General features: G+C 38.3%; 1 protein-coding gene across 1 annotated transcript in view; it reads left to right on the forward strand.

The window, feature by feature from the left end:
* Window positions 1-23272, forward strand: part of IL1RAPL1 (interleukin 1 receptor accessory protein like 1) — a 1273168-nt gene that overhangs the window by 765799 nt on the left and 484097 nt on the right. The window contains exon 6 of the mRNA XM_061627356.1: window positions 4284-4437. Within this exon, the coding sequence (XP_061483340.1) occupies window positions 4284-4437 (154 nt within the window). The remainder of the gene's footprint in view (window positions 1-4283; window positions 4438-23272) is intronic.

The raw sequence follows: 23272 nt of genomic DNA on the forward strand, positions 1-23272 counted from the left end.
CACACACATATTCAGATCACCATCTCCATGTCTAGTTGCAAAAGCCAAGTCTAGAGTGTGCCCTGCTACATGTGTTGGGCCAATGGCATGTTGGGACATCCCCATGGTTGTCATGGAAACCATGAAATCCTGAGCCGCCCCGGATAAGGTGGCCTCGGCATGGATGTTGACATCCCCCAGAACCAACAGTCTGGGGAATCTCAACAGTACACCCGAGACCACTTCCGTCAGCTCAGCTAGGGAGTCTGTTGGGCAGTGGGGTGGGCAGTACACCAACAGAATCCCCAGTCTATATATAAACATTTTGTACAGATTTTTTAAATCATGTGAAAACAGGATTGACTTATTGTGAACACACATGAAAGTGACACAGACTGATTCACCCATCCCTATAGGAAAGCATTTATCATCATCCTCATTTATTATTTTTACTTTACAAACAGATTTAAGAAGATTTTTATAATCAGAAGACTAAATAATTTGAATCAGAAATCAATTTATTGCAATGAAACAAAATGCCAGTTGACATTACCTGGTGGCTCCATGCAAGGCCCTTTCAGAACAAGTGTGCTTGTTGCTGGGAGGTGCTCATGATGATACTCAATTTGCATGAAACAGAATATATCTTTGGGGACTATTCACATGGTTGCTGTGATTTACAGTCATAGCTACTAAACAAAGTACCACTGCAATTTTCACAAATCACAATGTCCACATGTATAGTTCCATGTTTAGGCATCAGTTCTTCTCAAACAGAATGAGAACCACTGTAGACCTACCTTGGCTGCAATCTTGTCTATACTCATGGGAAGGCTACCTGTCCTCTAACTTTTCCACTATGGCTTCCACTTCTCTGGAGCCAATTCAGCCTTCTTCTTTTCTTGGTCATGGCCCTCCATCAGCAGAAAGTGAGCAGTGAATTGTATTCTCCTTGGCTTCCCTTCCTAGACCTCATATAGTGTGGTAAGCCCAGAAGCCCCACATGAGGTTTTGAGCCTTTTCTGAGATATCTGGGTCTCCCAAGAGGCTATGTGTCTATTTTGCTGTGGCACCCAAATCACTGCTTTCTCTGGTGCCCAAGAGACCATGCTTGTTTTTGAGCTCATTCAATAGAACCATTGCCAAAGCCGGTACAAGCAAGTAATCCTAGAGTGGCAATGGTCTTGCTATTTGGTTCAACTGGAATGGATCTGTGTAGGGAACAATCTGCCAAAAACAACTTTAGTGGCCTGCAAGACCCTGAAGCAATTTGTAGGAGCAGCCAGCTACTGTGGCTCTAGCTCATTGACAGAGTATCTGCTTTGCATGCAGAAAGTCCTAGGTTCAATCTCCAGGAGCTGTAAGTAGGGCTGGAAATGTCCCGTTTGAAACCCTGGAGAGCCACTGTCAGTCAATGTAGATAATACTGAGCTAGATGGACTAGTGACCTGACGCAGTATGAAGCAGCTTCCTGTGAACTTGCCTAGTGTAACAGAATACTGGGGCTTCCATGATAAGTGATGTTTTACAAAATTAGATATTGTAATGTACGTCAAGGATGGTTTAGAAGAAGTGATTCTGCTTAAATTGTAGGGGAACAGAAGGCTATTAATTTGTCTTCTTGTCCTGTTAAGTCTACAGATATCTGATTATATCATCTCCTGCAAATGTCCTACTATTTTGAGCTCTAATCACATCTTATAAACCTAAGCTTGGGGAGAAAGAAATGTAGAAAAATACTATTCAGTGTTATTCCAGCTAAGACTATTTGTCCACTGAACAAATAAATAGCCTGCAGTGTGCTGGTGTTAAAGATTATAGTGTTCAAAATCTTCTGTAGCACTGAAAAATAAATACATTCAAACTAATGCAACTAATTCATTTTCAAATTTACTTGCAAGGCCCCTAAAGCAGAACCATAGTAGTTCAGAATTTAAAATTGCAACATTTGTTAACAGGCTTGTCCAACTTTATAATATATTTAACTTTTTAAATTATGAAGATAATTTAATATTCATATATGGATTCCAAATGAAATGCTGACCAGTGTGAATAGTTGTGTAATTTCATAAATTATATTTGTGACACCTGTGTTGCTTTTCCTGATATAATACAGACATTAAGCAGATGGATAGCCACCTGGCGGGTATGCTTTAACCTAGATTTGTGCACTGAGCAGGGGGTTGGACTCAATAGCCTTATAGCCAACTCTGTTATTCTGTGATTAATCATTCTACTTATTAATAACAATTAGGTGAAGATAATTAGCCCGGGAAGCACTTGTAAGAGGGTCTTCTTGGCAGTGGCCCCACAATAATGGAATTCATTTCCTTTTATAGTTAGGGATACTCCCTCCCTTATAGCCTATAAGTGGGCTCTGAACACCTACATTTTCACCAAGGCCTTTGATTTGTAATATTAGCTGGATCATAAACTGGGGCTTCTATACCAACATTTGCTGAATTTGTATTTCTAGTGTTTTATTGTATATTTTGTGCTGGCTTGTAGGTTAGTGTTTTGTAAGTAGATATCTTAAATGGTTTTATATTACATTTGGCTTTGTATTTTTACTTATGTTGTGTGCTCAAAAATTGTATTATAAATCCTTTAAATAAATAAATACATAAATAAAATAGATAGTTATAAGAGCAGAGACTTTTCTGCTTTTTCCTAACATTATCTTTTTCCTTTGTTGCTCTTCATAATTGTGTATTTAATATTTGCATGGCTAGCAGTAATTCATCAGGTGAAGGTTTCCCTGGAATAGAGAAGAGGTGATGAGATAATCTTTACCAGTTGGATTTCTGCTTGTCATACAGTCCAGGAACCTTGCCAAAATAAAACTTGGCAGTACTAATTGCTATCTGCTGCACTGTGAATCTGCTGCACTTAATCTTTTCATTTTTTAATACAGACATCTCAAATGTAATGTTAATGTACAAGGAGCTTTCCAACCTTACAGAAATATGAAATCTCTGACGGGTATCCAAACTGTTGTCATGGTGATGAATTCTTTGAGCTTTTTCTGTCTAATGCAAAAACAAGTTAGTATCATGGTGGCTCAGCATGTTTGAGAAATCATATAGTACCTCAAGATGTTTCCTAAGGCATCTTCAGATATCAGCCCAAATTAGTTGCACCTCACCAAAGAGAAGGCTGATATAAACCAACTTAATGATGCTTTTAAGCACTTGCCTCTTGATTCAACCAGCCCACAGAATATAACCGGCCCGTTGACCATAAAATAGCCACTTCCATGCTTATCAAACTACAGGGACCTTGCATCAAATCAACATGAGATTGACCTGAAAATACTACGCTTCTATTAATATATTTCAAAGGAGGCTGTACAATACAGACTGAGAAAAATTTTGTTTGGTAAGCATTTTGAAGCAAACTGACCTAATTCACTTGTCCCAGACTTATATGTGGATTGGAACAAAGTTATCAGTCAGATTATACACTTTTCCAAATTCTGCAATGCAGTTTAAGTTTTTTAAAACACACAAAAATAGAGATATTTTAAGGGAAAATGAGTACAAAAATGTAGGAGGAAATGTATTGAAAGGCATGCAAAATGGCCTATTTTGGAGCAGTAGAAGATGGTGGGGTAGGGTGGAATTTTTCATCTGATTTCCCAATGCAGAGATCACTGCCAGTAACCAAGAGGGGAGGGGGAGGGGCAGTGTGGCAAGGTCAGTGTGGTGCAGATGGGGCAGTGAGGGCAGCAAATTAAATTAGCTGATGTGCCTGCACCATGCAAACTTTCTCGTCCCTTCACCTTTTTCTCTTGGTTACCGGCAGCAGCCTCCATGTTGGGAAGCCAGGTAAGCAATGCTACCTCACTCCACTGGCCACTATTGTTTTGAAGAATGGACATAAAATGTATATAATTTAAGTGCAATTTTTATGCTTTAAAATAATCCACAGAACACTGGGATAGAACTGACAGACTATCCCTTGTGAGAAAATCATGCTCTATAACAGTCCACTATGAATTTTCCCATTGTCTACCATCCACTTACCACTTCAGCATGGTTATTGAGCATTGGGCAAATACAAAGCATACACAACTAGCCATTATTGGGCTAATTAGGGGCATTGTTTTATATGAAAAACTGAAAAGCAAGTACTATCAAAAAAGCTCTGAATATGATCCAAAGTACTTTTGTTGAAAAAAGTAATGAACTTGGTAAGACTCTTTGCTACCTTTTTAAGAGCTTACTAGTTTGGAACTGAACTTATGTGTCAAATGTAAGTACAAGGACCATAGTCACAAAGGTACTGTAATTATCTTTGCATAGGAATGCCAAGTTACAACATGGAGACCAAGTATTGCATTCAAGAAGGACATTCTTGTTATTCGGGAGGTCAGAGAAGATGACATTGGAAATTACACATGTGAATTAAAATATGGACTGTTTGTTGTCAGAAGGACCACAGAATTAACAGTTACAGGTAATCAGAGACTCTCAGTAGATATATATTGCTACAAAGGTAAAAAGTCATATTTTGCATCTCTTTCCAGTTCTTCCATTTTTGCTGATGTGTAGCTGTGCTGTTTTGGGGTTGCAGTCACTGTTGGTGCCAGAATAATTGTTAGTTTTCATATGTGTATGTGTGTGGAAGTATGAAAGCCCTTCTTGAACAGGTTTGTATAATCAGATGAATGATTATGTTGAGAAGCATATCTCTAATGACCAAAACAATATTCTGAGTAAAAGAATCAACTAATATATGCATTATCACAAGTATAATATCTCCTATCCAGGCATATAGTTGGGGATGCAATAAATAATTTGGGTGCTTTTTTATATTGGACCTATTTCTATTAGATATGATTATTCAGACTTTTCATTGATGGAATAATTTTGTTTATATTAGATATTTGAAAACCCACTGTGGTGAATAAGGAGGAACAGCTTACAATTTAATTTAAGTCTTTCATCTTATGAAGAACTGCTGCCTGGTCTGACATGTATCTAAACAGAAATTGGTGCTATAGAAATGTAGAAGGTGCTGCAAGTTTGATATTGGAAATGAAAAAAGAAAATATATACACATGAACCCCTTTTTCTGAACCCTTCTACTTCTTCTTCTTATTATTTGTATTCTTATTATTATGTCACTTTATAAAAAGAAAGTTAATTAAAGCAACCTGACAAAATAAAACAAACCACATAAAAGAAATTTAAAACTAGAAACATTTAAAGCAAACTATACAAAATACATAAAATGCTCACATGCAGCATATTGATGACAACATACTCCAAATCTCCAGATAATCCCACTATACAGTTTCATGTAGATGTTAAACAGCATGGGGGATAAGATTGACTCCTGGGGAACCCCACATTGAAGGCTCCATAAGGTCAAGTGGCATTCCTCAAGCACCCATGGTGCTTGAGGCAGCCATCCAAATAAGACTGGAACCACTTCAAAGCAGTGCCATCCAGTACCAGTTCAGACAGCCACTGTGGGAGGATATGCATGGCTGATGGTATCAAAAGCTGCTGAGAAGTCAAGGAGAATCAACAGGGTCACGCTCTACCTGACTCTCTCCCAACAGCAGTCATCATACAGGACAACCAAGGCACTCTCCATGTTGAACCAGTCCTAAACCCCAATTGAAATGGATCTAGAAAATCAGTCTCATCCAAGAGACACTTTACACAAAAGAGAAAGAAGGGCTGTGGCAAATTGTATTGCCAGTGCTTCAAACCCTGTGCTGACTATCCTGCTACAGACTTACCAGGAGTTATTTTAGGCTGCCTTTGGGATCCTTACTCTTGGTTGCTCAGGAGTATCCCAATGGAATAGGCAGTATTGCCCAATGGGATAAACTACTGATATTGTGGTGAACTTCATTCCCCATATGTTTTAACAGAACAGGTGTCCATTAAAACATATGGAGAATGAAGTTCTCTGAATAGTTTCAGTCTCTCTTTTTTTAAAAAAAGGAAACATAGTTGTGATTTGTTCCCGTTAAAGATGTTTGTGAAATGTTTCTTGTGATTTTATGTCATGTCATATTTTATAATCATGTCATATTTTATTTAAATCATTTATGTAGCTTAAATAGTATAACTCCTTACCAGTTTTTATCATCACATCCTACATTTGGGAGAATGTGCTTTGCCAAGGGCCACCTACAGTTGGATTAGAATTTGAAGCCACTTCTAGCCCTATTCAGTTGTTCTTCACTCCAGAAAGATTGTCTTACCCTTTAACATACGCATTTGATCACTGCGCTCTGCAGGTGAGGGCCTCCTGCAGATACCATCATATCAGGAAGTCCGTTCTGCACACACAGAAAGCAGACCTTTAGTGCTGAGGCACCTACCCTTTGGAATTCCCTCCCATTAAGCATTAGATAGGCACCATCTCGGCTATCTTTTTGGCACCTACTAAAGACCTTCCTCTTTCAATAAGCCTTTTAAGTAGAGATCTTATCCCAGTCTGCATCTGTGTTGTAAATGCTTTTAAAGATGTTTTTAAAAGTTTTTTTAAATGATATTTAAAATGTTTTGTTTTTAAGATGTTTTTAGAGTTTTGTCCCCTGTTTTTATTAACAACAACAACAACACATCAGCAAGGAATGAGGGCATGCCAGGTAGCCTCACTTATGACACTGTGCATACTTCCTGTGATCTCTGTGTGCATGGTGCAGTTGTCTGTAGCAAAGGGGCTTTTGCACATATAGTTGTGCTTGGGAAGCCTCAGCTACATAGAACTATATGCACAAAGGCCCTGTCGCTACAGACACAATGGTGTATAGACATCAAGGGAGAAGCTTATAGCCTCGGGGCATGGCTATACTCTGCGTACTCCTGCTCCTTCCTCCTGTGTTGATTAACACAGGAGCAAAGAACAGCTAAGTAAGGTTTCTGATTGTTCTGAATTCCAGATTATAGTAAATGAACCATATTCTTATTCTCAAATAAATATCTATCATATATCTTGATTTAGGTGGTAGATTTTCTGATCCTTCTCCCTCCCCCAACAACAACAAAATACAAATCCTTTCAGACAGTTCAGAGAGCTGCTAATTTAACTATGGCTGAAATTCTTTACAAGCAGCCAACCTCAGCAACTAAATGCAAGTTTTTTTCATTTGAGCTCTTTCCTGCTGAGCCCCCAAGAGAAAAGTTCATCCTGATTTGTGCTAGTTATCATTTGAAAATACTAAAATGCTACTATAAAAACAAGTTGCTTCACTTTGGTACTTAAGCCCCTAAACTACTGTTACTGGATTTATAAATGTATGTACATAGGTGTCCTTTAGATGTTCTCCAAATACATGAATTCTGTTTATTCACAAACAGCTCCTAGAGAGCCTAATTGCATAGGTATTTCTCATAGAACTGGAAGTGCTGGTGAAAAAAAAAGAAAAATGGACTACCTTCAAGTTGATTCCGATTCATGGTGTCCCTATGAATAGGGTTTTCATGGTAAGCGGTATTCAGAGGTGGTTTACCATTGCCTTCCTCTAATAGGCAGTGACTGGCCCAAGGTCACCCAGTGAGCTTCATGGCTGTGTGGGGATTTGAACCCTGGTCTCCCAGGTCCTAGTCCAACAGTCTAACCACTATGCCACACTGGCTCTCTAGAAGTGCTGCTAAGCTTTATAAAATTGTTGATCTAACAACAGCCATTATTAGCCATTATTTATTTATTTTTAATTTGTTTATCCCAGGAAGTCTGGGTGGCATACATGGTACTCTCAAACTCATTTTATTCTCACACAAACCTTGTGAGGTAGGTTAGTCTAGCAGACAGTAACTGGCTCAAGGTTACCCATTGAGTTTCTTGTTGTGTAGAGACATGAACCCATGTCCCCCTTGTTAGCTAGCCATTGTACCAACCTCAACCTGCAACAATAACATCTATACCATACTGGAGTCTTCATATTTGGAGCCAGTACACCTCTGAGTACTAGTGCTGTGGACAAACAATAGAGGAAACTTGCTTCTGAGCTTTCTAGAGGCTGACTACTGTCAGAAACTAGAATACGTGGCTGGAAGGGCCTTTTGTCTGATTCAGCAGGATCATCTTGTGTTTCTATGAAGGAGTGCTACAATAAATCAAGTTCTCATGTGGTAATATATAAGAGATAAGTCTTCCATATAATTATAGGACATGTAGTCTGAGGGAAATGATCAAGAAAGTTCCAGTTGCACCAGATTCATTTACATGCAGCTCTGTGACAGCAGAATTAATAATAATAATAATAAATTTAATTTCTTCGTCGCCTATCTGGCCAATGGCCACTCTAGGCGACTTACAAAATTATTAAAATACAATTAATAAATTACAGTAATACAATAAAAACAATAGATCTACAACAACAATATTAAAACTGGGTAGGAGGCATTACAATTATATCGATTAACCCTCCCCGGATACCCCGAAGGCCTACTGAAAAAGCCAGGTCTTTAAGGCTTTCCGAAATACATTTAGGGAAGAGGCATGCCGGAGATCTTGTGGGAGGGAGTTCCAAAGAGTGGGGGCCGCCACTGAGAATGCCCTCTCTCTTGTACCCGCCAATCTGGCTGTTTTTGTTGGCGGGATTGAGAGAAGGCCCTGTGTGGCCGATCTTGTCGGGCGGCATAATTGGTGGCGTTGAAGGCGCTCCGTGAGATTATTAAAAGGATAATAAGAGAGGGTTGATATAAGTGTGATTTTATATTAATAGTTCAGCAGTGATCCTTCAGCATTTGCATTTATTTTCAATTTATCTAGCTGAAATGTTGAATACTGTGCACCTTTAGTTTCTTCTGAGACATTTTTAAATAGAATGGCTTTGACGTATCATTCTTGGGTGTACAGATAAATTCAGCATTATGTATGGAGCTCTGACATATCTTTGGTAAAGGGAAAATTGTATCCCCTCCTCCTGATGATAATATGTCCCTATTTGTCTGCAGCAATACACTATCAAGGCATCTCTAATGTATATATATTGAAAGCATAATAAAATTCAGATTGCCCTGAAATCTTCATGGCTGATAATAAATTACACTATTAGGGTAGAGGAATATTGCTTTCTCACTAAAGAAAGAGTAGTCATAACTATAAATGGGAACAATAAAGTGTGATGACTTGTAACAATATGACTACAACTAGATACAGTTGTATTTAACTTGTAAGAGCTTTAAAAGATCACTTTCCATTTATTACACATTATGTTGCCTAAATGTGCTGCATTAAATGTCACAGAAGTTTATACACTTTCTTAAAGGAAACAGAAAAGCTGTAGATCACATCATAGTGAAAAAAAATATATCTTTTTTCTATGGCAGGAACATTTTCTGAACTACAATCAAATTATGTGACTAATTGAGAGATATTTCAATGGCCATTATAGTTAAAGGTTGTTGGCACCTAATAAATGTTAGCATGTTAAGCATTGCAACTACTGAAACACTATACAGAAGTTATTAAGGTAACATTCATCCACAGTTTTAGAGTCTGACATATATATGACAAAATGAATCAAAGTTTGGTATCCCAAGGTTATTCAGTACATTTATGATTGACCTGAGGTAGCCTCCTATAAGTGCCCCTTCAGAGATTTCCAAAGGGCCTCAGTGGACCATGTGGTTTACTGTGTCTTGATGGCCAATTTATTGACAGGATTGTCATCTCTTTTTTAAGTTTCTAGGGCCTCAGGTATCCTCTGTTCTTCAAATTTCTACACACCATACTTTTGGTTGGCTCATGTCAGCAGTGGCTGCTAGTCCTATGCCAAATGTTTCTTCTGTAGTTTTTAAAAACCATTCTCCAGAAAACAAAAGAAGAGAAAAGTGAAATTCTCATGGGCATCAATCTGAGGACACTAATCATGAGACAAACTTCTGCATAAGGCAAAGAGAAAAGAAGCAAAATGCTAGGGGAATGAGGGTAGGAATTCTGGCACATATTTTTAGACTAATGCAGCACTAAAAACATGGGCATTACCGAAAACAAGAGGCCACCACATTCAGACATACCCACAGTGTATCAAAAGTATTGCTTTAGTGGTAGCAGTTTTCATTTGCCCTCCCTCTGCCAGGCTTCCTCACTATGTGTGGTCTGATATCAGCAAAAACAATTAGTATTTCCACTGCCTAGATACTGATTTGTTATTACTAGAGCACTTTAAATACTACTCTATCTTTCCCTGTTATCAAACACTTTGCTTCATAATCAGAGGAGTGAGAGTAAGATGAGTGTGTTTCTGGACTTGGGTCTCACTTAAACTCTGTACTCTTCTAATAGATTGGAACAGCTTCTAAATGGTGATACAGGAAACCTAGTATAGTATTCATGCTTCTGTTTTTTGAAACAAATACCACCTGACTTTTTGTCCCTTGCAACTTCCATAATCTAGCCATTTAACATTGGCTTTTATATTCTACTTCTTAGCCTTTAAAACTTCCCTTTTGTATCTGGATTCCTGAAGATAAAGATGGTGGAACAGCGAGAATTTCCCCTTTCCACCCCCATGAGCAGCAGTATAATGGATGCTTCAAAAGCTTCCTTTTGATCAAGACATTTTGTGCTCTAGATATTCCAATGGGCTTTAACAGCTACAAAAATAGATTCGTGCCATCTTTATCTGTAATGCTTAATCCCATCTCAGGGACCTGGGAAACATGATGCAATAGAAGTAGTAATAAAAGTCTCCCTGACAACGCATCAAACAGATATGTGATATGATAGTTATACCAAACAGAAAAGTCCAATGGAACTGCCTAATTGTTTTTCCACTGAATGAACTCTGTTTTCCATAGTGTGAATGTCTTATTTACCCCGGTAGTATTGACAGTATGAAGTCAATAAAAATTAAGAATTTTAGTAAGGACATTCAATCTTTGAACATATTTTCAACAGATGTAGATGCCCTTCCCCCTTTTGTTAACCTAGGGAAGTGGCTATGCAGATCTTGCATATTCTGCTTTACATTAACAATATGCATGTTTGTATTGATAAAACATGCAAAAAAGCAATCTTGATAGATTTGTATGCATTATTACATTGATTCCTTTTGTGCACTGCTTTACTAATTATATGTGAATTTGTGTGCATTGACATTGCTGTGCAGTAGCTTTTTCAAAATTCAGTTTCCAGCTCTTAAAACTGTTCTTTTTTGTAATCATTTTCCTCCTGAACCAATTTAGAAATTCCATGCATAAAAAAGGTAAGCAAAGACCAGTGTTAGGGAAGGGAGAAGCGGAGAAGGTTCTGACAAAAAGAAAATTGTCAGACATTTTTATACTTCAGCTTTCCTTACTCACTCATATAAAAAAGTCAGAAGAATATGGAGGGAATCCATTGATTTCTATCACTCTTCAGGCTTATTTTCATGAATTCATATCTCATTTGAATGAATTAAATTCATGAGAAAGAGAAAACTATACAAAGGGGATGAAAAAATGTCATTGCTGGTTCCAATTCTTCTCTGTATTCAAACAATTACCATGTATTATTAGCCTTCCAACAGAAAAAAAAACTAATATGTGATGTTTTGTTATCCTATACCCAAGAGAAGGAAAGTGAATACCTGGAGAAACACATGATAGATTATATTATTAAAATTTTAAAATACTGTTCAGATATTGTCTCTTCTTTAATAAGAAAATCTGGATTCTGACTCATAGAAAACGAGGTTTCTCAAATGTGTATAGATCCTCCACAATAACAACTAGCTACTCGCTTCAGATGGTCATCTTCAAATTTGTGCAGTAGGACTAGAATGGCAATGAGGGTTGTGGTGGGTCTAACATGTTTATTCCCATACCCCCCCCCACTCAGAACAACTGCAAGGGGATATTGAGAGTGTGCGTCTGTAGAAATATTCTGGTTACAATCTAGTGAGAAAGTTTCATGTCCTCAGTGATTATTTGTTACTATGATTTTGCATTATAAGATTCTTTTCTTAAATCATCCTGTTAATATTCATCAGCTGAGAGAGTCCACGTGCATCTTCTTATTGCTGCTTCCTGTGTTAGACATATTGTCTATATATCACATATTGTAGCAGCTTTCATGTTGTGCTGGAGTGTCATTGGAATATAAGTAATGCATTTAATCATGTTTTACTGAAAGGGCATTGCTGTTGAGTTTACCATACTCTAGGGAAACATAATATAAAATTAAATCTCCTAATTCTGCAGCTATAATAGGAAACATTAACATCAAATGCCACTTAACTACATTTATGAAGGTTAGTTAATAAGCATCATAGGTGCCTTAAGGTTGGATTTATTTAACTTTTGTAGAATCCTATTCAGCTAGAGGATTATTAGTCATTGGTATCTTGTATTCTGCACAGAATGCTTCTAATATATTCTTATCCAATCCCCCCCCTCCGAGTTTGGAGTTCTGAAGCACCTGGTCATTTCAGAAATTGTATTAATTCAGAATCCTCCATTCAGTTCTCCCCATTTTGTACATACACACTGTGCATGTGTAGCTTGCCTCAGCTCTGAGTAATAAATTAGAAAAAAAAGACATATATTTAGTGCTCCCATGACATCAAGAAAATACACTTCTCTCAACCGCTTTTAACATTTTATGCCTATTTCAAACCAAAAAGATTTGGACTCTAAAATTATGTGTCAACTTCACTACACAAATGATAAAATGATTTCCCCTATACTAGTGTGTTGGTTCTTTGGTTCACTCTGTTCTGCATTCTACTCCTCTTGAATGCTAATTAAATTTGTAAAAATAATTCTGAGCATGGGGCATGGTGTTGTTGTTGTTGTTATGTGCCTTCAAGTCGATTACGACTCATGGTGACCCTATGAATCAGCGACCTCCAAGAGCATCTGTCATGAACCACCCTGCTCATATCTTGTAAGTTCAGATCTGTGGCTTCCTTTATGGAATCAATCCATCTCTTGTTTGGCCTTCCTCTTTTTCTACTCCCTGTTGTTTTTCCCAGCATTATTGTCTTTTCTAGTGAATCATGTCTTCTCACTATGTGTCCAAAGTATGATAACCTCAGTTTCATCATTTTAGCTTCAAGTGACAGTTCTGGTTTAATTTGTTCTAACACACAATTATTTGCCTTCTTCACAGTCCATGGTATGCGCAAAGCTCTCCTCCAGCACCACATTTCAAATGTTTTTTCTCTTATCCGCTTTTTTCACTGTCCAACTTTCACATCCATACATAGAGATCGGAAATACCATGGTCTGGACTTCCGGGAAGGGTGACTTCGCTTGTGCCTGCTTTTGAGACAGGCTCCCGCCTCAAAAGAAGCTTATTCAGATATAAATCAGTCAGAACATTTTTTTTTTGACTGATGAAATTTCTCCCGGGCAGGGAGAAACGTAGAGATCAACCTCAAAAGCCTGTTTTTGTTGGGAGGACTGGATTTCATTAATTTATGAGAAAAGGTCCAGCCAGCAATGCCGGACGGACTTCCGAACAAGCTCTATCTGATTAATGCAATACGTTTATCTTTTCTTCAAAGAGAAAACGGACTAACAGGCAAGCACCCTTCTTTCTATTATTTTTTTTACTTGGTTTAAATTGTTGCAGCAAAAAGAGATTTGTCAAATGAATCAGCTTTAAAGAACTTCTGGGTGAGCTATAACTCTTCTCTGTTATTCACGAAATTAACAGCTTATCTCTGTTTCTATTGCAAAAAGCTGTCCTGGAAGTGCATTCTAAAGATATAAACAGAAGAGGGATTTCTATTCCGAGGAACATTATATTGTCTGGGACTATTCTCTTTTTGGTCTATTTTATTTTGACGAATCTGCTTCTTCACAACGCCATTAACTGTTTTGATGCTGGGAACTAAATTTGTTTTGTGTTCTTGAACATAGAGAGATAAGGCAGGCTGCTCTGTTTATACTGTGATGTCATCAAGCCTGGAATATTAACCCAATTGTTGCTGAAATAAGAAGTGGTTCTTCTTTATTTTTGTTTTGTTTTGTTTTCGTGGTTTTAAAAATGGCAATCAAGGAAGTGGCTGAGAATCTGGAAGTAACTATGTTTCAGAAAATAATGGATGAGATTGAGATAACGAAACAGGGCAGTAAGGAGCTGAAAATTGAACTGAGCAAAATGACGCAGGAGCTTAAAGAAATAGGGGATCCTGTGAGAGAGGAGAATGAGATCAGAGATGAGAAAAGAAAAAATAAAGGGAAGATACAAGCCCTGGAGATTGGAACAAATGTGGAATTGGAAAAAGATCTGGAGTTTATGGATATTAGAAATAAAATCTACTGCTTGGAATTTAACGTTATCTCTGAAGAAATTAATGAAGATATTAGAGATAAAGTTATCAATGGCTTGGATAATCTTCTGGACTGGAATGACGTGATGGAGCTTGATATAGAGAAAATCTATGGAATTAACTGCAGCCATGTGACAATGGAAAAACTCTCAAGAGATGAGCCAGTGCATTTTGTAAAAAAGAAGAACACAGATATGACTTTACAACAATATTTCAGCAACTTATTCAGAATGGATGGCAAGAAAATATTTGGGATAGAGGAAATTCCCATCAGACTCTTATTATATGACTATGGCAATGACAGCAAGATTATTATGGAATACTGATAATGGAAGATTGGACACTGAAATTACTGGACTTAACAGGACTATTGAAGATGGAAGATGGAATTAATATGGATAATGGAATAATGGCTATTGAAATTATTGGACCTAACAGATTTTGATGAGATGGATTAATCGACATGTTTATTTGGAGAAAAATTGATAGATATATTTCTTAAAGAATTGAAACCTCTCTTTGACTTTTTGTGGAAAGAATAAAGTAATGTTTATGAGATTTGATGATTAATTAAGATAACTACTGGAGGAAAGTGATTTTATAATATAATTTAAGAGACAGGATTGTTATATATTGTAGACCTACAACTGATTTGATCTGCGACAAATGGGAAGTCAACATTTTATTTTTTTGTTTAATCATTTTTGTTTTGTTTTGTTTTTTGTCTTTGAATGTTTTATGATTTTGTTTTGTATGTTTTATGAAAATTTGAATAAAAATTATTGTAAAAAAAAAAAGGAAATACCATGGTCTGAATGATCCTGACTTTGGTGTTCAGTGATACATCTTTGCATTTGAGGACCTTTTCTAGTTCTCTCACAGCTGCCCTCCCCAGTCCTACCCTTCTTCTAATTTCTTGACTATTGTCTCCATTTTGGTTAATGACTGTGCCAAGGTATTGATAATCCTTGACAAGTTCAATGTCCTCATTGTCAACTGTAAAGTCACACAAATCTTCCGTTATCATTACTTTAGTTTTTTGACGTAGTCCTGCTTTTGTGCTTTCCTCTTTAACTTCCATCAGCATTTGTTTCAAATCATTACTGGTTTCTGCTAAGAGTATGGTATTGTCTGCATATCCTAAATTATTGATGTTTCTCCCTCCAGTTTTCTACCTCCTTCATCTTGGTCCAATCCTGCTTTCCGTATGATATGTTCTGCGTACAGATTAAACAAATAAGCTGATAAAATACAACCGTGTCTCACACCCTTTCCGATGGGGAATCAATCGGTTTCTCCATTTTCTGTCCTTACAGTAGCCTCTTGTCCAGAGTATAGGTTGCGCATCAGGACAATCAGATGCTGTGGCACCCCCATTTCTTTAAAGCATTCCATAGTTTTTCATGATCTACACAGTCAAAGGCTTTGCTGTAGTCTATAAAGCACAGGGTGATTTTCTTCTGAAATTCCTTGGTCCGTTCCATTATCCAACGTATGTTTGCGATATGATCTCTGGTGCCTCTTCCCTTTCTAAAACCAGCTTGGACATCTGGCATTTCTTGCTCCATATATGGTAAGAGCCTTTGTTGTAGAATCTTGAGCATTACTTGCATGGGATATTAAGGCAATAGTTCGGTAATTACTGCATTCTCTGGTATCCCCTTTCTTTGGAATTGGGATATATATTGAACGCTTCCAGTCTGTGGGCCATTGTTTAGTTTTCCATATTTGTTGACAATTTTTTCTCAAAATTTGGACAGATTCAGTCTCAGTAGCTTGTAGCAACTCTATTGGTATGCCATCTATTCCTGGTGATTTGTTTCTTCCAAGAATTTTAAGAGCAGCTTTTACCTCACATTCTAAAATTTCTGGTTCTTCATCATATGGTTCCTCCATGAATGAATCTGTCATCCTTGCATCTCTTTTGTAGAGTTCTTCAGTGTATTGCTTCCATCTTCCTTTTATTTCATCTCGGTCAGTCAGTGTGTTCCCCTGTTGATTATTCAACATCCCTATTCGTGGTTTAAATTTCCCTTTCATTTCTCACTGATCTTTTGGAATAGGGCTCTAGTTCTTTCCTTTTTGTTGTCCTCTTCTATTTCTATATAGTAACTATTGTAATAGTTCTCTTTGTCCCTACGTACTAGTCGCTGTATTGTTGCATTTAGGGTTCTAACCATGTTTCTATCTCCTTTTCCTTTTGCTTTCCTTCTCTCTTTAACCATTTTAAGAGTTTCTTCAGTCTTCCATTGAGGTCTTTCTCTCTTTTTAACAAGAGGTATTGTCTTTTTGCATTCTTCCCTGAAAATGTCCCTGACTTCAGTCCATAGTTCTTCTGGTTCTCTGTCAACTAAGTTTAAAGCCTCAAACCTGTTCCTTATTTGATCTTTATATTCTTCTGGGATGTTATTTAAATTGTATTTTGGCATTATGAGTGCTTTGTTCTTCTTTAGCTTTACTCTGATTTTTGATACGATCAATTCATGATCTGTACCGCAGTCTGTTCCTGGTCTTGCTTTTGCAGAAAGTATGGAACTTCTCCATCTTCTGTTTCCAATTATATAATCAATTTGATTCCTATATTGACCATCTGGTGATGTCCACGTGTACAGACATCTTTTTGGTTGCTCAAAAAATGTGTTGGCAAGAAACAAATCATTGGCTTCACAGAATTCAATGTCTTTCTCCTGCTTCATTTCTGTCACCTAAGCCCCATTTCCCCACAATTCCTAGTTCTTCTCTGTTCCCTACTTTTGCATTCCAGTCCCCCATGATTATCATCATATCTTGTTTTGGTGTGTGATCAATTTCCTCCTGTACTTCTGCATAAAATCTCTCCAATTCTTCTTCTTCTGCGTTTGATGTTGGAGCGTAGACTTGGATGATGGTTATGTTAATAGGTTTTCCGTTTAATCTCATTGATATCACTCACTCAGACCTTGCGTTGTAGCTCCTAATTGCTTTTGCTACATCACTTCTCACTATTAAAGCAATCCCATTTCTTCTTGATTTCTCATTTCCTGCATAAAATATTTTGTAGTTGCCTGATTGAAAATGTCCCGTTCCAGTCCATTTTAATTCACTCACGCCAAGTATTGTAATGTTGATACACTCCATTTCTTGCTTGACAATTTCTAACTTTCCCTGGTTCATGCTTCTCACATTGCATGTTTCTATTGTGTGCATCATACAACTCCGGACTCTCCTTTCGCATCTGTGCGCATCAGCCTCTGGGCTTCCTTTCTGCTTTGACCCAGCTGCTTCATTAGTCACAGCGCTACTCGTACTTGTCCTTTGTTCTTCCCCAGTAGCTCGGTGAGTGCCTTCTGACCTGGGGGTCTCATCTTCCAGCACTATCTCGTGTTGCATTTTGGATACTCTGTTCATAGGGTTTTCGTGGTAAGAGATATTCAGAGGTGGTTTACCATTGCCTTCCTCTGAGTTTGGATGCATCTTAGTCTGGTTTGACCATTCCACCTTGGGTGCCCCTGCTAGGAGTCTAGCCTCTTGGTTTAGACTCCTGATGGCATTGATCTCAGCTTCTTCAACACTCTCAAACCCCCTCACCACGTTAAGGTGTGCATCCTAAAGGGGGACATGGGGCATAGAGGTCTGCAATTCCTTCTTTTCCTTGAGATATATGTGCACATTGATAAAATAGTGGGGATGGGGAAGAAGCAATCTTGATGTGATCACACATATAACTGCATCAAAATTAGTTTTGTACAGCTTTTAGTGCACAGTGGTTAAGCACTACACAAAAAGGCAACTCTGAATGCAATAACATCAAGTTGGTCTTTTGGTTGTGTTTTATCATTGTGGTACAAGTTTTATATACTGCATGGTAGTTCCTAATGTTTTGCTTTTACAATTCTCAGGTTTATATCAGTCAATCAGAGCATAAGCAATTCAATGTTGTGCTGTTGATACAGCATTCACCTTGGTCAGGGGACCCTGGCTGTGCATAGAACACAGACATATGAGGCCCCGCTCGCCGCGCAGCTGACGAGTGGGGCATGGTTGCAGATGGGGGCGAAGCTGCCGCCTCCATCTTTGTTTGGGGCAATGTCGCGCGTCACACCTATTGTGTGCGTGCGATGTGCAGTGTGGAGGGGCGGGGCTTTGGGGCTTATTTAAGTCCAGCCGCCCCTCCTACCTTCCTCTTTGCCAGCGTGACGCCCACCCTGCCCTCCCTCTTTTATGGTGTGCCTAGGGGTTGCTTCGGGGCCGAGTAGGAATTTTTATCCTGCCCACCCTCGTTGGCGGGCAGGTTTTTTGCCTGCTCCACACCATGGGAGTGGGATGGAATTGGGTTAGGGGACGTTGTGTTTAATAGGTGGTTTTGGCTTATTTGGCTAACTTGAATGTATTAGACAGGTCAATGTCCTACCAGGCTATGCATCTTGCACTGGTGCGGGAAGGTGCGGGAAGGGAAATAGGTAAGGACAGCTAGGTGGCCCCCTTAGGCACCTTTGGAGGTGATTGGCGGTTCCGGAGGCCTGTCTGTCAGGGCTTTATGGCTCGAGGGCAGGATATGGGCTGCTTCTGGGGCCAACTTATCCTCATCTACCCAGGGGTTATACGGCCCTGGGTGGGGATGATGTGGGAAGGCCCCCCTACTCACCTACAAAGCGTGGCCGGGGTAAAGGGTAAGCAGATGGGCTTGCTCTTGCCCCAGCAGGGGCTGGTCGCCCAAGAGCTGTGTGGCAAGCTACTTGCTTATAGACAGTTCCCGCACCTAGGTTTCCCTCTGCAGGTCACTTTAAATTGGGTTTTGTCTGCTGTAATTTAATAAAGTGGCCCTTGTTCAACCCAAGCTGATGTCTCTGTGTCTTATTTCGCCCCTCGACTGCAAACACAGTTCTTCCCGCTTCTCCATAATTCCTGTCTGCAGAGATGTGGCCACAACTGTGGAACAGCCAAAGGGAATTAAACAAGGCCTTCCCCTTCAGTCATCATGCCACCCTGACTGGGTTGCTGCTGACAGAGACCCTGTAGGAGGGAAAGGCAATTGCCTCTCCTCCCCTGCAAGCTTTCTGTCAGAACTGAAAACAGCTACCCTGCTCTCAAAATATGTGCCAAACTAGAATAGCTAGTATACTGTTACCAGTCTATCTGTCTCTAAACTTCAGCATCTGAGTGCAGTCACTGAAGGTACAAAACAGGAGCAGAAGGTCCTGTATAGTAGCAACAAACCTGCCCTCTATACTCCCATATTTGAATGCTCTTTTCTTTTACAGTCACACACAGGCCAACAGAAAACTGCAGATAGTTCTGCACTACTGTGAATGGTGTAGAGCTTTCTTCTTTTTTGTAAGTTAAGCAAACAAAGAAACAAAAATCCTTGCCCACTTTATAAGGTTAAATAAGGTAAGCAGCGATCCCCTCCTGGAAATTTCAAATGTTTCCTTTCCCCATAATTTTTTAAGAGGTTTCGTCCAACTTACATTTGTAGGAGGGCTTTCCTGGTGCTTTCTTTTTTAAAACAACAACAACCATTTCTAGACACTTGAAGCAGCTAGAATAGAAGTGACTCACTGAGTGACGTAGAGCTGCTACGCTAGCTTCTTAACACATGGATCACTATTGCTTACTGGGAGAGAGGGGTGAGGTGGCAAAGAGGTTGGCATGGTTCAAACGCACCAGCAGGAGCACTGGATTGGCTGCACCAGTGAATTTGCACCATGATGACCTCCCTCCAACCTCTCCCCCACGTGCCCAGAAGCCAGCGTAACAGCCCTTCCTTACTTGGTGATCCACCACTGAGCTAGAAAGTGCAGTGCTTGCAGCATTTGTTGAAAATGAAAAGGTACCTGAAAGCAGAGGTACATTATGATGTGTGACTCTTCCTGGGTAATTGTACAGAATAAAAGATGGTTGCCCCCCATATACATATGGAGACAACCATCTTTTTTCTGTTCAATGCTCCTTGTGGCCTACAGAAAAACACTTGATCTAACGGTGTGGAACACGGACCAGATCAAGACTGTTTTGTCCATCCTTAACAACAACTATGTGTGAAAAGGAATAACAGCTGAAGTTGTAACTGTAGCGAAGCAAAACAATTCGTATAACTTTGTGTCATGTATAACTTTCCCGTGCAGGTTGGGAGAAAGGAGACTCACCAAACACCAGCAATGGAACAGATCTTGGATGCCATATTATTTAAGAAAAAAGAATATTTTTATTCCATTTTATTTATTTATTTATTATTTAATTTGTATCCTGCCCTTCCTCCCAGCAGGAGCCCAGGGCAGCAAACAAAGCGCTGGAAACACTTTAAAACATCATAAAAACACATGTTAAAATACATTAAAACAAAACAGTGTTAAAAACATTTTTAAAAAACAACTTTAAAAAAGGGTTAAAAACATTATTAAAAAACATATTAAGCAATTCTAACACAGAGGCAGCCTGGGATAGGTCTCAACCCAAAAGGCTTGTTGAAAGAGGGAAGCCTTCCAAAGGTGCCGAAAAGATAGCAGATAGAATATTAGTGCCTGCCTAATATTCAAAGGGAGGGAATTCCACAGGGTAGGTGCTGCCACACTAAAGGTCAGCTTCCTATATTGTGCAGAACGAACCTCCTGATAAGATGGTATCTGCAGGAGGCCCTCACCTGCAGAGCACAGTGATTGACTGGGTATATAAGGGGTAAGATGGTCTTTCAGGTATCCTGGTCCCGAGCTGTATAGGGCTTTGTACACCAAAACTAGAACCTTGAACTTGGTCCGGTAGCAAATAGGCAGCTAGTGCAATTCTTTCAGCAGTGGGGTGACATGTTGGCGATACCCTGCCCCAGTGAGCAATCTCGCTGCCACATTTTGCATCAGCTGCAGATGCACCAGTGCATTTTACAACACAAGATGAATATAAGATCATAATTATTATTGATTATAAAGTTTTGATTTTCATTGTGTAGAATAATACAGTAATACCTAATTTTCTTATATAAGTGGAACGTAATGCAGAGAATGGATTGTGGTAGAGCTAGCGGAAACAGAAACAGATTCTGGGAATTTTTCGTTGTTGTAGAATTACAATGCAGGTGTATAGAGGAATGCTAAATCTCTCAAATTGTATTTGCCTTAGTTTCCATTTGATTTTTAGCCATTAGTTTCATAGATAGTTGCACATCCTGCAAGGCTTGCAGCTCCAAAACCTAATGGGAGAAAAGACTTTGATTAATCAGAGAAAGAGCTTTTCAACATTAAGTCATCAGTTCAAAACTGATCCTGGTTCATAGTGACCAAACAGTACTAATCTGGTATGGCAGTTTGCTCTTTAAAACTCTAATTCACAGCTCTTTTCTAATTCCAGTATGACAAATGTCCAGGTTGCAAAAAAACACAGTTACAGTTAGTACTAATTGACAACCTTGTTGGTAATCTCCACAGAGAAAATGAAAGTGGAATCATTAACAGAGGAAAAGTTACCTGTCTGGTGCTTAGAAATGGTCCCTGAAGTACACTAGTAGGACCATCTAATGAAGTTTTTTTTTGTTGCTCTTCATACTCTACAGATAAATAAATCAAGCATTTCTTTTTTTAATACATTTTATTTCTTCTTTGCCATACAAATATCAAAACAGTATAAAACGATACATATGCAACCAAAGAAAGATGAAAAGGAGCATTATTCACATTGTTGCATATAAAGAATTCATTTTTGTGTTAATTGCCCTTGTTTAATAATTGTTCTCTTTTCCACTTTGAGTTTTCCTGTAGTCTTTTTAGAGTGGTCCATGTACACACACACACATAACCCCATATACAATAAGACTTTACCAAGATGCTCAAAATTTTTCTACTACATTTCTTAAATTCTTTCTTTTTTGTCTTTTTTTAAAAATCAACTTCTTAAGTGTATAAATCAAAAACTTTGTAACAATTTAAATGTCTGTTACAATGTACTGACATATAGCTTATACAATCAAAACATATATACATAAATAAAAAAGGAAGAAAAAAATGAAATAAAAAAGTTTTAAAGTGATAATAAACATAAGAAATCAATAAATAAAAAAGAGATGGAGAAGAGAGCTGCTGAGATTAATGTAAGCTTGAAAAAGCATGACATTTTATATGGAGGGATGCCTTCGGGTAGTCTATGTAGTTTATTGCACTAAATCAAGCATTTCTTTATTAAAACAATTATTGAATACTATTATTTGTGAGCAGTTTTCTTGCTTCACACCTGTTGTTGAGATTGTTACTTTATGGTACAAGTTTTTCCCCCCTTTTTCTGCAGGTATTAAAAAGATGCTTGTTAAACAGTGTCTCTGTTCAGTCACTCTGTCACATACACATGAGGAAGGCAACAACTCTCATGTCAGTTCCAAGAACCTTTCCTGGAATCACTTGATTCTGATGCCAAAGAGTCTTCTACATTTGTATTCCGCCAGCTAACACTGAGTTGTGAAAGACTGCATAGTCTTTCTTGCTCTTAAACATTCAATGAATGGTCTGATGTGGATGCTTATGCTGTTTGATTATCATTCTCAGTCAGATACTATTTTTATTTTTTATATAAAGGTATTGATAGTTGGCTTTTAATACAGCAACAAGTAAGCTCTGCATAGTTGGAAAAACATCTATGGATGTTTTGGCATTAAGAAGAACTTGTGTCTTCTTAACTTTTTCTTTGAATTTTAATTATGCTTTAATAAGTCACAAAAATGTGATGTGATGGGCCTAACAATAGCTAAGCCAGCTCTACAACTATTATTATTTGTTTAAATCAATGATCCTATAAAGTACACTTCATATGTTAAGTTGTGTCTGGCTGACTCTACTGAGCTTAATTTACTTCACTACATATCTCACTTAAACTGAAAGCCCTTATGTACCCAGATATTATCAGGCTTGATGCCTGACAGTTAGAAACTCTCTCCTTGCTGTGGAGGCTGTATCAGTGTGAATCTAAGTACTTCTTAACACAACTCATTTTGGGCATATTTCAAATTGAGCTGATGGAAAATGTCAACCCAATCTGAATCTGCACGTGCATCCTGCTTATCAGAACCAACAAATGCATGGGTAAGCTGAACCAAAAGTT

This window comes from Rhineura floridana, chromosome 5 (assembly GCF_030035675.1).
Source record: "Rhineura floridana isolate rRhiFlo1 chromosome 5, rRhiFlo1.hap2, whole genome shotgun sequence".
Taxonomy (NCBI): Eukaryota; Metazoa; Chordata; class Lepidosauria; order Squamata; family Rhineuridae; genus Rhineura; species Rhineura floridana.